This window comes from Oncorhynchus mykiss, chromosome 3 (genome assembly GCF_057628025.1).
Source record: "Oncorhynchus mykiss isolate SJ-2025 chromosome 3, ASM5762802v1, whole genome shotgun sequence".
In the NCBI taxonomy this organism is placed as follows: Eukaryota; Metazoa; Chordata; class Actinopteri; order Salmoniformes; family Salmonidae; genus Oncorhynchus; species Oncorhynchus mykiss.
Window position 1 is genome coordinate 70,859,180 of NC_143024.1, and position 15,456 is coordinate 70,874,635.

At 45.3% G+C, this 15,456-nt stretch overlaps 1 protein-coding gene across 1 annotated transcript in view; it reads left to right on the forward strand.

The window, feature by feature from the left end:
• The window catches only part of abca12 (ATP binding cassette subfamily A member 12), a 97,176-nt gene that overhangs the window by 49,497 nt on the left and 32,223 nt on the right, over positions 1-15,456 (forward strand). Inside the window, exons 41-63 of the mRNA XM_090230062.1 lie at positions 609-739; positions 1,060-1,230; positions 2,426-2,590; positions 2,947-3,142; positions 3,664-3,803; positions 3,921-4,040; positions 4,323-4,413; positions 4,830-5,009; positions 5,193-5,444; positions 6,015-6,093; positions 7,049-7,163; positions 7,377-7,552; positions 7,678-7,831; positions 8,022-8,091; positions 8,366-8,500; positions 8,787-8,954; positions 9,149-9,335; positions 9,526-9,744; positions 9,997-10,193; positions 10,736-10,893; positions 11,126-11,362; positions 11,531-11,675; positions 11,910-12,156. Of these exons, the coding sequence (XP_090086188.1) occupies positions 609-739; positions 1,060-1,230; positions 2,426-2,590; positions 2,947-3,142; positions 3,664-3,803; positions 3,921-4,040; positions 4,323-4,413; positions 4,830-5,009; positions 5,193-5,444; positions 6,015-6,093; positions 7,049-7,163; positions 7,377-7,552; positions 7,678-7,831; positions 8,022-8,091; positions 8,366-8,500; positions 8,787-8,954; positions 9,149-9,335; positions 9,526-9,744; positions 9,997-10,193; positions 10,736-10,893; positions 11,126-11,362; positions 11,531-11,675; positions 11,910-12,156 (3,733 nt within the window). The remainder of the gene's footprint in view (positions 1-608; positions 740-1,059; positions 1,231-2,425; positions 2,591-2,946; positions 3,143-3,663; positions 3,804-3,920; positions 4,041-4,322; positions 4,414-4,829; positions 5,010-5,192; positions 5,445-6,014; positions 6,094-7,048; positions 7,164-7,376; positions 7,553-7,677; positions 7,832-8,021; positions 8,092-8,365; positions 8,501-8,786; positions 8,955-9,148; positions 9,336-9,525; positions 9,745-9,996; positions 10,194-10,735; positions 10,894-11,125; positions 11,363-11,530; positions 11,676-11,909; positions 12,157-15,456) is intronic.

Below are 15,456 nucleotides of genomic sequence, written 5' to 3' on the forward strand. Positions count from 1 at the left end.
AACTTTTGACTGGTACTGTATATGTATATATTTATATATATTCTACTTTTTACCCTTTTTTCTCCTCAATTGGTAGTTACAGTCTTGTCCCATTCCTGCAACTCCTATACGGACTTGGTAGAGGCAAAGGTCGAGAGCCATGCGTCCTCTGAAACACGACCCTGCCAAGCCGCGCTGCTTCTTGACACAATGCTCGCTTAACCCAGAAGCCAGCCGCTCCAATGTGTCAGAGGAAACACCGTACAATTGCAACCGTGTCTGTGTGCATGTGACCGGCCAAACCCTCCCCTAACCCAGACAACGCTGGTCCAATTGTGCGCCTCCTCATGGGTCTCCCAGTTGTGGCCGGCTGCAACACAACCTGGGATCAAACCCTGATCTTTAGTGAGGCCTCAAGCACTGTGGTGCAGTGCCTTAGACCGCTGTGCCACTCGGGAGGCCAACGTATAAATATATAATGTAAAATATATATTTTATGTTTACCAGGTGTGGTCAAGATCCTGCATTTTCTCTTCAGTCACTTGTTACATTTTTTTTCTACAGGTGTGGTCAAGGTGTTGAACCTCCTGTATTTTCTCTGCAGTCACCTATTGTATTGTATTTCCTAGGTGTGGTGAAAATGTCGGAGCTCTTGAGGAACAAGACAGCGTTTGCTCTGGAGGTCCATCATTACACTGACATCCCACCTGAGATCCTCCACCTGCTGATGGAGACCACCATGCCTAACAGCAACTTCCAGGTGAGCTCACTTCAGCTTATTCTAAGCCACAGATCAGCTGTGATGCCCATATGATGTGTAACAATAACACCAAATACAATTATCTCAAAAAGAGAGAGAAATCATATAATCGTCATTTTTAGATGTTGTCATGAAAGTCAGACCAGTCTTCAACCTCTCTGTCTACTGTAGATCCTAGCCTGGCTGGCTAACATGCACCACTGCAGTGAAACATATCTCTCTCTTCTCTCCATCATATGTTCTTACTCTTCTAATTTGCTACTAGCTAGTACTATATCTAGTGATTTGACCCATACACAATCTCTATCTCCCCTCTATAGATCCTAGCGTGGCTGGCTAACATGCACCACTGCAGGGACCCAACCAGCCTGCAGATGAATAGCACAGAGCAGCTCCTCTTCCAGGTCTTCTGCAACCTGCCTATAAACCAGTGGTACAACTTTGTAGTCATCGTGGCTCGCTACGTCCACATGGAGAACGTGATATACAGGGTATGTGTGTGTGTGTGTGTAACCTGCCATCTGCAGTTTTACAGTACAACTTCATAGTGCTGTTGGCTTGCTACGTCCACATGGAGAGTGTCGTCTACAGGGTAAGGAATGGTTATGTCTCAGTGTCAGGGCAGGTCATGTAAAGGTTACACATCGGGATTCTCTGTGACTATATGTGCGTCTGGGGACCCAAACTGGTACACGTTTTTGTTTTATCACTAGCACTACACGTCTGATTCCATTAATCAAAGGTTTGATGATGCGTTGATTGGTGGAATCAGGTTTGTAGTGCTAGGTGTGTAGTGCTAGGTGTGTAGTGCTAGGGCAAAAACAAAAATGTGCACCCCTTTGGATCACCAGGACCGGGGTTAAGAAACCCTGAGATAGGTAGACATGTAATGTAATTAAGGACAGTAAGACCGAAGGGGATTATGTCTACAGGCTCTCAGACGACAGAGAGTTCAGCTGTCTACAGCCTAGTCCTAATGACAGAGGGTTCAGCTGTCTACAGCCTAGTTCTAATGACAGAGGGTTCAGCTGTCTACAGCCTAGTTCTAATGACAGAGGGTTCAGCTGTCTACAGCCTCGTTCTAATGACAGAGGGTCCAGCTGTCTACAGCCTAGTTCTAATGACAGAGGGTCCAGCTGTCTACAGCCTAGTTCTAATGACAGAGGGTTCAGCTGTCTACAGCCTAGTTCTAATGACAGAGGGTTCAGCTGTCTACAGCCTAGTTCTAATGACAGAGGGTCCAGCTGTCTACAGCCTAGTTCTAATGACAGAGGGTCCAGCTGTCTACAGCCTAGTTCTAATGACAGAGGGTTCAGCTGTCTACAGCCTAGTTCTAATGACAGAGGGTTCAGCTGTCTACAGCCTAGTTCTAATGACAGAGGGTTCAGCTGTCTACAGCCTAGTTCTAATGACAGAGGGTTCAGCTGTCTACAGCCTAGTTCTAATGACAGAGGGTCCAGCTGTCTACAGCCTAGTTCTAATGACAGAGGGTCCAGCTGTCTACAGCCTAGTTCTAATGACAGAGGGTTCAGCTGTCTACAGCCTAGTTCTAATGACAGAGGGTCCAGCTGTCTACAGCCTAGTTCTAATGACAGAGGGTTCAGCTGTCTACAGCCTAGTCCTAATGACAGAGGGTTCTGCTGTCTAATGTGTGATACTAATGTCCCTCCATATTTCTCTCCACAGCTGATGCTGTCCAGTGAGATGCAGAGCATAGTGGGGTTCGTGCTGCAGATAGTCAAGTTCCTGACGGACATGATGGGCAAGCTGCTTCCTGCCATCGCCCACCTTCAGGACTACATGCTCTCCATACGAGACCTCAACTTGGTCTCTGACCCAGAGTTCCGCAGTGTGAGTATTGAAGCATGATGCTGCGACAATCTGGGAGGATTGTAGCTAGCAGTTTGTTTACCTGTCTCTGTCTTCCTGTTTCTTTCTCTTCTTCTGCTCATACTGAGACAAACACAGAATAAGATAGAACAGTAGTATTGTGTTTCTTTATGGAGACTCTATGGAGTATTCATACTCATACTCATACTGAGATAGTAGTGAATGGCTGAGTCTGAGAGGATTGCTGCTATCAGTCTGTGTTCTGGATGCAGGTCTGTCTGGCTGTGGGTCTCTCTCTCTCTCTCTCTCTCTCTCTCTCTCTCTCTCTCTCTCTCTCTCATTCATCCCTCCTAACTCCCTTCTTTTCCCACCCCCAGATGGTGCATGGTAAAACCAGAACAATGTCCAGCAGAGCTACATTCACCACTGTGTCCAGAGCCATGTGTAACCACGGCATCATGTCCCTGTTTGGCATCTCCAAGCTGCCCATCATGACTGAGACAGACCCCTCCACACAGCAGGAGCACAGGATGGAAGAGCTGGTCAACAAGTTCAAGATCCCTCGCAATGCCAGTATGGAACCCACTTTGCAGATGGTTGATTAGTTGATTGATTTGTTGATTGATATAAGTTATTAGAGAATTACAAGTTGTAGGCTTTTATGCTACCTGGGGTGGCAGGTAGCCTCATGGTTAGAGTGTTGGGCCAGTAAACAAAAGGTTGCTAGATCGAATCCCCTAGCTGAATCTCTGTTGTTCTGCCCCTGAACAAGGCAGTTAACCCACTGTTCCTAGGCCGTCATTGTAAATAAGAATTTGTTCTTAACTGACTTGCCGAGTTAAATAAAGAATAAATAAAATAGGCTGCTCTAGCCGTTACATACATTTTACATACATAAGCACACATTGCTTATTTGGTTTAAGCATAGACCCAGTGTTCAAAGCTAATTGAAATTACATCATTACAACAAGATTATGAATATATGTTTTTTATTATTAAGTATGATTTAATATGAGGTTGAAAATTGGGACATTTTCCTATAAGAATGTATAAGAACACATCTTATAACCTGCACCTTCTCTTCCCCTGGCCAGCTCCTTTCTGTATGAACTTCTACCTGGACATGGTGAACACCACTGGAGGAGCCATAGCCTGGGCCTTCCTCAAGCCCATGCTGCTGGGACAGGTCCTGTACAGCCCAGACACACCACTCACTAGGGCCATCATAGAAAAGGTACAAACACACACAACCATGAATACACACAAACGTGTGCACGTGCACACACACACACATGTGCACACACACACACTACACTACACTGTATCACCATCTGTATGTATTGTCTTCCAGTCCAATGCCACGTTGCAGCAGTTTGCCAACCTGAAGATGTACTCCCAGGATTGGCTCCAGTCCTCTTCCTACATTATGGACTCAGCCAAGATACTGAATCAAACCCTGCCAATGCTCCAGGTATGAACCAGCTATTCTCAAAGCTACAATGGGTTTATATAAGCTACTATCTGCTTTTTTTCTGAAATCCATGGCGGTGTCCCAAATGGCACCCTATTCTTTATATAGTGCACTACTTTTGACAAGGGTTCTTCTCAAAAGTAGTGCACTCTCTAGCAAATAGGGTGAACATTCCATCTATCTAGGAAAGTAGAGGAAAATACTAGAACATTTTTTCAGCAACTGAAAGTTTCAGCAACTGTATATTGATGTTATTTTACTCAACTTCTTTCTCCCTCCTAGAATTCCCTGGGCAATTCCTTTGTTCAGAATTTCATTGAGATGCAGACAGACATTGATGTGAGCAAGATGAAGGATACTCTCAAGAACTTCTGTGAGTTTTGTATTTGAAGGTCTTACTTTGGAAAATGGGTACATACAAGACAACCCTTATCCCTTCTTCTCTAGTTATCTCTATGTAAAATATAAAACATATCAAGGCCTTCAATTAAGACATTCCAATAAAATGTGTCTTAACATATCTTCTACATTCAAATTCCCTTCGGAGCAATACACGTTTTCATTAATTCATACATTCTTTATAATGTGCATCTTTTTTTCTTTAGTTTTATGTTATCTTTGTATTTAATATACATCTTCCCTCCTGACCCCCTGACCCTCTGACCACTTCTCACTACTTAAATATCTTAATCTGTCTTAAGATATTTATCCACTTTATTAGCTATAGATCTTCTTTATCTTTCTATTTGTATTTGTATTATATCTAATAGAGCCGTGTTCTCCCCCTAGCTAGCACAGCGACCCTCCTGGAGAAAAACAAGGACATTGTGACCCAGATCACCACTCTGTCCAACCTGATGATGAACCTGTCCTCCTGTATTAACTTTGACCGCTTCCACGGCATCAACTCTACTGAGGACCTCAACACCGTGGCTGAACACCTCACCCAGACCAGAGACCTCTATGCCAGTTAGTCTAGCCTTTATATTTCAAAATAAATGCCTTGTGTTTTAACATTTTGCCCTACAGCCGTCTTGATTCCTATATTAAATCATTTCTCTGTAACAATACAGTTACTTAATGTAATATTCAAGTGGTCAAAAATAAAATAAAATAGCAGTTTGTGATCTGTTCCTGTTTCTCTTTCTGCAGGTATCATCTTCAAGCTGCCCAAGGATGATGACGACTCACACAGGAAGCGGAGAGACGCCTCACGCTCCTCCTCCTCCGTGCTGCCTCCCAAGGTGGACTACACCATCCGCATGTCCATCGAGAACTCCATGCGGACCGACCGCTCCCGCAACCCTTTCTGGGTGAAGGACCCCTACATCTCCTCATTGAAGACCCAGCGCTACAACCGAGGCTTTGTATACCTGCAGGAGAGCATCGACAGGGCCATCATAGGTAACGTTATGTTGTTGATGATATGTTTACATTTACATTTTGGGGATTTAGCAGATGCTCTGATCCAGAGTGACTTACAGTACAGTCAGTGCTTTTACCCAAGGTAAACTCTTTTTTAAAAATGGTGCTATCTAGAACCTAAAAGGATTCTTCGGCTGTCCCCATAGGAGAACCCTTTGAAGAATGCTTTTTGGTTCTAGGTTGAACCGTTTTGGTTCCAGGTAGAACCCTTTTGAGTTCCATGTACTGTAGAACCCTTTCCACAGAAGGTTTAACGAGGAACTCAAAAGGGTTCTACCTGAAACCAAAAATGGTTCTATCTGGAACTAAAAAGAGTCCTATGGGGACAGCCAAAGAACCCTTTTGGAACTCTTTTTTTAAGGGTTCCAAAGGGTAGGTAAGGTAGGTAAGACACAACCCATATCATAGTCATAGTAAAAACATTCCTGCAAAAAGCAGCTGTCAGCTAAATCAGTGCTGTTAAGAAAAGAGGAAAACAACACTGTTCTGTGTTATGTGATGACGTATTATGTGATGTGGTGTTTTACTGTCTATCTCATCATCTCTCAGAGACCCAGACAGGACAGCAGGTCACTGAGCCAGCCGTCCAGCTACAGGCCTTCCCTTACCCCTGCTTCCTCAAGGACGAGTGAGTAGACCCAACATGCACACGTGAATGCAGGCGCACACACACACACACACACACACACTCACAGACACACACACACACACACACACACACACACACACACACACACACACACACACACACACACACAAATACACAAGCATGCACATGCACACACACGCATTATCTCCCCTCCTGTTGATGAGCAGACCCACAATAAAAAACGACCTCATCTCTCATCCAGCCTCCGATCAGTTACACATAAACTACTAGCTATGTCCCCTGCATCAATACAGTACACGCTTCGCCATAAATCATGGCTGAGCATAATGTCTATGTTTACATCTTACTGAGAGTGCTTCTGAAGCCAACATGGATATCTCATCTCGCAAACGCAGCGTAGCTGCTCTCCCTGCCTGGCTGCCTCCCATTCATGTGTGAGATATAATCTGTGCCCCAAATGGCACCCTATTCCCTATATAGTGCACTATTTTTGACTGAATGGGCCTATGGGCCCTGGTTAAAAATAGTGTACTATAAAGGAAATAGGGTGCCATTTGGGATGCAGACATGGTGATCCCTGCAGCTCTGGTGCATTGATTTATTAGGGAACAACACATTATTCCCGATACGATCACTTTGAAATATTACTTGTATTATTATAAACATTGACAAGGTCCATGTATCAGGGTATACCCTCTCTGATTATGGAAAAAAGCTTTGAGTGAATTACATGAGGTTAGGACATTGTCGTTGTTATTGTTTTTTCTAGGGAACTGTTTTTGTTTGTGTGTGTGTTATATACATGCTCATCATGATGTGTTCATCTGAGAGTGATTGTGTGTATGCATGACTGCAATCCATATTTTTAGCAAGTGAGTGAAAATGTTGTTTTTCTTTCTCAGTCCCAGTGCTGGTAGCTAGGCTGTGACATTGATTGATTGATTGATTGACAGCTGTAATGTCTCTTCCTAAGGTACCTGAACAGCATTGCATTTGCATTCCCTCTGGTCTTGATGATTGCCTGGGTTCTGTTCATCGCCAACTTTGTAAAGAAGCTGGTTCACGAGAGAGAGCTCAGACTTCATGAGGTATAGTAGCCGCCAACCATCTCCCCTGGCAATTATGTCATTTCCTGTAGATGTCTCTTTCAAACAAACACATATTTTGCAAATCACAAGGGTGGTAAGACATTAAAATGTATTAATAAATTATTCTATTCATTCATTAAATTCTAAATACTGTATTTGAGTCATGCGTTCTGATTGTTTGATTTCATAACCCCTCCCTTTTGACCTCCACAGTACATGAAGATGATGGGGGTCAATCCCATCAGTCACTTCTTCGCCTGGTTCATAGAGAGTGCATGCTTCCTTATCATCACCATAATCACCCTCACCATCATCCTGAAGGCTGGGCGCGTCCTGCCCCACAGTGATGGCTTCCTGCTCTTCCTCTACCTCAGTGACTACGGACTCAGGTAGGCTACCTCAGGGTGGCAGGGTAACCTGGGTGTGTGTGTATGTCCGTATGTGAATGGGCATTTTTCAATTTCTATTGAAAAATGTGACATAATATTCTCCTCTCCTCTCTTATATTCTACAGCATCCTGGCCATCAGTTTCCTGGTGAGCTCATTCTTTGACAAGACAAACATCGCTGGGTTGAGCGGCGCCCTCATCTACGTCATCAGCTTCTTCCCATTCATCATAGTGATGTCACTGGAGAGTTCGCTATCGTTCTCCACCAAGAGCGCCCTGGTGAGGGGGATGGAGGAAGAGAGGGAAGGGGCTGAGGGAGAGGGAGAAAAGAGAGATAGAGAGACAGATCACGATCTAGAAACAGAGAAGAGAAGGAAGAGTAACAGAGAGAGATAGAGGGGTTGATACAGACATTTTTTTTATTGATGTCCCTGTGTTATGCCTTATCCGTGCCTCTTGTTTCCCTCAGAGTTTGTTTGCCCCCACCTGTTTCAGCTATGCCAGTCAATACATCACTCGCTATGAGAGCCAGGGAGAAGGTACGACATGCTGGGAAGATGGCTGTCTGTGTGTGTGTGTGTGTGTGCGTGCTAGGCATGTGTCTGCGTGTGTGTGTGTCTGTGTGTGTACGTGTGTGCATGCGTACGCTCGTAAATGTGTGGTGTGTGTGTGTGTGTGTCACAAAGCCATCAAAGGTGCTTAAAAAAACAAACTCATGAGGAGAAAGCAGCCTCTATACTAGCAACGAGGAGAGAGTGCGATTTAACAAATTAACTGAAACATTTTTATGTTCCTACTTTCTACTTCCTCTAGGGATCCAGTGGAGCAACCAATATATCTCACCCATGGCCGGTGACACGTCATCCTTCGGCTGGCTATGTTGGCTTCTCCTCATCGACTCAGTTTGCTACTTCATCATTGGAGCCTACATTCGCATAGTCTTCCCAGGTAATCACACAACACAGCGTCAAGTAATAAAAACACACAGCAAGCCAGACTAGACTGGAGACAGAGTCAAATACTGTTCAACAGTTGGGGTCAGCTCCATTTCCATTCAGTCAATTCAGGAAGTGAAATGAAATTCCAATTGCCAATATAACTGACTGCAATGAGGAATTGCATGGCATGTCAGTTCACTTCCTAAATTGACTGAATTGAAATGGAATTGACCCCAACCCTATGGCAAATTATGTATGGCTTTTCCTCTATTGATCATATACTTTGTGCCCATCAGGAAAGTATGGCATTGCAAAACCCTGGTACTTCCCTGTGATGCCCTCATTCTGGACTGGTCTCTTCTGCTGCTGCAGCAAGGGCCCTGAGAATGTCAACAGGGGACTGCTCTTCTCCAACATCATGAAGAATAACCTCTCTGCCTTTCCCAATGAGAAGGACAGCAAAGGTACAGTACTGCAACACAACAGCCTTCCTAAAGCAGCTTGCTGCAGCTAACAGATCAAGAGATGTGACTGTGTCATAATATGTTTTGATCTCTCTCTCTCTCGCTCTCTCCCTCTCTCGCTCCCTACCTCCCTCCCTCCATCTCGCTCTCTCTCTCTCTCTCTCTCTCTCTCTCTCTCTCTCTCTCTCTCTCAGTTGAGGGTGGCTTCCCCTCTCATATGAAAGAGGAGGAGATCTCAGGTCTTCCTGTGGGCGTGGCTCTCCATGGACTGACTAAGACCTATGGGGACAGAGCAGCCATAGAGAACCTCAATGTCAAATTCTACGAGGGACAAGTCACTGCACTGCTGGGACACAACGGAGCTGGCAAGACCACAACCATGTGAGTTCTGACAATGATCTATCTGTTCTCTACTTCTCTTTAATCAGATATAATCTATTAGGCACATTGTAATATGTCATTGGAGTTAGGGATTTAGGCCTGCTGAATATATTTATTCATTGCTTTTTCACAATGTCTTCTCTATTGAAAAACATGAGTTTATGTGATGTATTATTGTCTCTGTTTCCAGGTCTCTGCTCACCGGTTTGTTCGCCCCCTCCTCTGGTACCATTGAGGTGTATGGGAAGGACATGGAGACTAACATTGATGACGTTCGCCAGGAGCTGGGTGTGTGCATGCAGTATGATGTCCACTTTGACCATCTGACCACCAAGGAGCACCTGCTACTATACGGACAGATCAAGGCACCACACTGGTCACAGAATGACCTGAAGGCGCAAGTCCGCAAGTGAGTAGTCACTTACCGCACTGCTGTTGTGTCTAACAGCAAGTCAACCTAAAGTACAATCTGAACCAAGATCACATCCATATCCGCCCCAGAAATCTCTAAATTACATCATATTAACCATGTAAGATGAACTGCTTTAGCACATAGATTTGTTTGTAGATTGTAGTGACTAAATATGACTGAAACGCTCTGAGTCAAATTGACGTTTCCCACATACAGTAACACGTCTTTTCCTTCTACTGTCTTTCCTAGAATCCTGGAGGAGACTGGCATGTATGCCCACCGACACAAGAGAGTGGGGACACTGTCTGGAGGAATGAAGAGGAAACTGTCCATCTCCATCGCCTTTATCGGGGGCTCTCGTCTGGTGGTCCTGGACGAGCCCACCACCGGGGTCGACCCCTGCTCCCGACGCGCCATCTGGGACATTGTCATCAAGCACAAGAAGGGTGAGTCTCACAGCCCAAATGCCCCCCCCCCCCCCGCCTTCTCTCTCTCTCTACAGTTAATGAAGCAGAAATAGATTTTCTCCAAGTGCACATAGCAGTATAGTGTGTATTGTGTGTGTGTGTGTAGCTGTGGAGAAAAAGAGATCCCACAGCATCTGTAGTGGGGGAGCAGAGGGACCGGTATCCGTCATGTGGGTGTGGAATCTGCTATTTAACACACACACACACAGACATGCCTGCTACTTGGTTGGGTTTGTCTCAGTCGATGTGACTGACAGTTGCTGCTCAGGGAGGGAAGGGAAAACTGAAAAGGTTCAGAAAGGGATTGCTCATACTTTTTGTCTCTGTTGTTTGTCACATGTCTCTGGGTGTGGGGTATCTCTATCTGTATGTTGGTGTTCCTTTGTCCTTTTCTTTTCCTGTTGTGTGTGTGTGTGCATGCATTCATCTGTATGTTCGGGTGTGTGTGTGCGTCCTTGCATCCTTGCCTGTGTGTGCCTGTGTGTGTGTGTCCTTGTGCCTCTCTCTTTACCTTCTCTCAGACCGTACCATCATCCTGTCTACCCATCACCTGGACGAGGCAGAGGTGTTGAGCGACCGTATAGCCTTCCTGGAGAGAGGAGGCCTCAAGTGCTGCGGGTCCCCCTTCTACCTCAAAGATAAGCTGGCCCAGGGATACAACCTCACACTCACCAAGAAGGTACTTATGAGCCTTATTATAAGACATTCAAAAAAAGACATCTACTGTACATGCTTATATCAAGTTTTAAAACTAACACAGGGACTACAGATAAAAAAATGTGTAGAAATGTTAATTGATGTGTATTGTCCCTGTCAAATAAATAACATAATAAACATAGTAAATAAAATGGCCTGATGTAGGCCATACTGTATGAGCACTCCTCTTCTTCCTCACCCTGGTCTCTTGTTAGGTCCAGGCCCCAGACTCCCAGGCCAGGTTTGACGGTGTCGAGGTCAAGACGTTCATCCAGTCCTACATGCCAGATGCTCGTCTGAAGGAGGCTGAGATGGGAGACCTGGTCTACTCCCTTCCCCCGTTCAGCACCTCCAATGCTGAGGCCTACCGCTCCCTGCTCTCCAGCCTGGACTCTAACCTGGACCTTCTACAGCTGGGTTGCTACGGCATCTCGGACACTACCTTGGAGGAGGTTAGAGATACACAGATGCTTATCAATGTGGTGTGCACTCACAGAGTACACCAGCACTCATGCATATACAGTGTACTTCATATACAGAGATAGACACACTCAGATAATGTACATGCAATTACAGTTCACACCCATTGACATGTTTATGTTTTTTTGTGGTCTGTGCAGGTGTTCCTCCAGCTGACCCAAGATGATACAGAGCCTGCAGAAGATAAGCCATATTCTGTGTCTGAATCCATGCCAGACCTGTCTGCCTCCAGAGACAGCTTACCAGAGGACCTCCAGAACAACTCCATCTTCGGAGACAAAGCCAGTGAGTCACGTCCACTTCACTGCTCTTTGACATCCTAGACTAGACTGACCAGCTAGCTGGTACCTTACCAGGAGGAAGAACTCTGGGTCCTTGATACAGGCCAGTTATTGCCATTCAGTTAATGAAAAATAAAAAGTCAGGAAAAAGTCCTGGTCCTAGGAATAAAACATATTTACTTAGACGTTATTGTGCCTAATTCTACTAATAATAACACCAACCCTTGTTGTCCTGTAGGTCTGACGGGCTCGTCTACGGTGCACGGCCTGGCCCTGACCTGGCAGCAGGTGACTGCTATGTTGATGAAGAGGGTTCATCACTCCAGACGGGACTGGAAGGGTCTCTTCTCCCAGGTGGTTCTACCTGTCGTGTTCATCATCCTGGCCATGGGTCTGGGTTCCATCAAGAGCGACCTGCAACACTTCCCAGAGATGGAGCTGTCACCTGCCCTCTACCACCTCGGACCACAGTACTCCTTCTTCAGGTCAGAGACACTGATAGACACATATTGCTTACTTACACACACAAACACACACACACTCACCCTCTACCACCTCGGACCTCTTTCTTCAGGTCAGGTACAGGACACACTGCACTGCTGCATTATGGGAGATCAGGGGCAGTATGTATCAAGTGCTGATTAAGGTTATAGTGTGATAAGGTGCGTCTCGGTGAGAGGTGTAGGAGTCAGTCGCAGGAGAGCAGGGATTTCTGAGAAGCATGTTTAATGTATATATAGTCCACCAATACAAAAATGGCACAGACGAAAATCCAAAACGACGCTCTCGAAGGATCAGAATCTCGTGCCAACACACGGAGGAACAACCACAGTTCCGACACTTACATACACGTGCCTAAATAGTGAAAACAATACAGAAACTCGTGAAAACGAACTGAGGAACAAACTCAGTTCCGAAACTTAACTACACGTGCGTAATAGTGAAAACAATAAACATCAAAGATAATCGAGCGCAAATACACACAAGCTTAATCCCGCACGAACTAAGGCAGGCAACAGGTGCCCTATATATACACAGAAATAAACGCAAATGAAACCAGGTGTGAAAAGGAGCACAGACAAAACAACCAGAAAAGGAAAAAGGGATCGGTGGCGGCTAGTAAACTGGCGACGCCGAGCGCCGCCCGAACAGGGAGAGGAGTTACCTTCTGTAGAAGTCGTGACATATAGATCATAATGAACCTGGTGAACCTGATCCTAGATCAGCACTCTTTGAGACATCTGATATACAGTGCATTGGGAAAGCATTCAGACCCCTTCACTTTTCCACATTTTATTTTATTATGTTACAGCCTTATTTGAAAATTGATTACATACATTTTTTTCTCATCAATCTACACACAATACCCCATAATGACATTTTTTTTTTAAAATACAGAAATCCCTTATTTACATAAGTATTCAGACCCTTTGCTACGAGACTCGAAATTGAGCTCAGGTGCATCCTGTTTCCATTGATCATCCTTGAGATGTTTCTACAACTTGATTTTGAGTCCACCTGTGGTAAATTCAATTGATTGGATATGATTTGGAAAGGCACATTTCTGCAGCAGTGAAGGTCCCCAAGAATACAGGGGCCCCATCATACTTAAATGGAAGAAGTTTGGAACCACCAAGACTCTTCCTAGAGCTGGCCGCCCGGCAAAACTGAGCAATCGGGGGAGAAGGGCCTTGGTCAGGGAGTGGACCAAGAACCCGATGATCACTCTGACATAGCTCCAGAGTTCCTCTGTGGAGATGGGAGAACCTTCCAGAAGGACAACCATCTCTGAGGCACTCCACCAATCAGCCCTTTATGGTAGAGTGGCCAGACGAAAGCCACTCCTCAGTAAATGCCAAGCATTGTGTCTGGAGGAAACATGGCACATCCCTACGGTGAAGCATGGTGGTGGAATCATCATGCTGTGGGGATGTTTTTCAGCAGCAGGAACTGGTAGGCTAGTCAGGATCGAGGGAAAGATGAACAGAGAAAAGTACAGAACGATCCTTGATGAAAACGCTCAGGACCTCAGACTGGGGAGAAGGTTCACCCTCCAACAGGACAACGACCCTAAACACACAACCCAAGACAACGCAGGAGTGGCTTCAGGTCAAGTCTTTGTTTTTACACTGCAGCTTCTCGCTGTTTATCATCTATGCATAGTCACTTTACAAATTACCTCGACAAACCTGTACCCCCGCACATTGACTCAGCACAGGCACCCCCTGTATATAGCCTCGTTAAAATTTGATTTGATTTGATTGTTATTGTTGTATTACCTTTTGACAGATTTTTTAAAAAACGTTAGTTTATTTAGTAAATATTTTATTAACTCTATTTCTTGAACTGCATTGTTGGTTAAGGGCTTGTAAGTAAGCATTTCACGGTAAAGTCTACACATGTTGTATCCAGTGCATGTGACAAAAAATATTTGATTTGATTTGAATGTCCTTGAGTGGCCCAGCCAGACCCCAGACTTGAACCCGATCTAACATCTCTGGAGAGACCTGAAAATCAAATCAAACTTTATTTGTCACATGCACATTTATTTGTCACAAGTCTTGACCTTACCGTGAAATGCTTACTTACAAGCTCTTAACCAACTGTGCAGTTCAAGAAGAGTAAAGAAAATATTTCAGAAATAAACAAAAGTAAAAAATAATAAAAAGTAACAGAATAACATAACAATAATGAGGTTAAATACAGGGCGTACCGGTACCGAGTCAGTGTGCTGGGGTACAAGTGACTATGCATAGATGATAAACAGTGAGTAGCAGCAGTGTACAAAACAGATGAGGGGGGGGGGGGGTCAATGTAATAGTCCGGTGACCATTTGATTAATTGTTCAGCAGTCTTATGGCCTGGAGGTAGAAGCTGTTAAGGAGCCTTTTGGTTCTAGACTTAGTGCTCCAGTACCGCTTGCTGTGCGGTAGCAGAGAAAACAGTCTATGACTAGGGTAGCTGGAGTCTCTGACAATTTTATGGGCTTTCCTCTGACACCGCTTACTATGTAGGTCCTGGATGGCAGGAAGCTTGGCCCCAGTGATGTACTGGGCCTTGCGCACTACACTCTGTAGCGCCTTACGGTCAGATGCCGAGCAGTTGCCATACCAGGCGGTGATGGAACCGGTCAGGATGCTCTCAATGGTGCAGCTGTAGAACCTGTTGAGGTTCTGGGGACCCATGATACATCTTTTCACTCTCCTTACCGGGAAAAGGTTTTGTCGTGCCCTCTTCACAACTGTCTTGGTGTGTTTGGACCATGATTGTTCGTTGGTGATGTGGACACCAAGGAACTTGAAGCTCTCGTCCCGCTCCACTACAGCCCCGTTGAAGTTAATGGGAGTCTGTTCGACCCGCCTTTTTCCTGTATTCCACGATCAGCTCTTTAACCTTGCTCCCATTGAGGGAGAGGCTGTTGTCCTAGCAGTGTCTCTGACCTCCTCCCCATAGGCTGTCTCATCATTGTCGGTGATCAGGCCTACCACTGTTGCATCGTCAGAGTCGTGTTTGGCCACGCAGTCGTGGGTGAGCAGGGAGTACCGGAGGGGACTAAGTACACATCCCTGAGGGGCCCCAGTGTTGAGGATCAGTGTGGCAAATGTGTTGTTGCCTACCCTTACCACCTGGTGGGCGGCCCGTCAGGAAGTCCAGGATCTAGTTGCAGAGGGAGGTGTTTAGTCCCAGGGTCCTTAGCTTAGTGATGAGCTTCGTGGGCACTATGTTGATGAACGCTGAGCTGTAGTCAATGAACAGCATTCTCACATAGGTGTTCCTTATGTCCA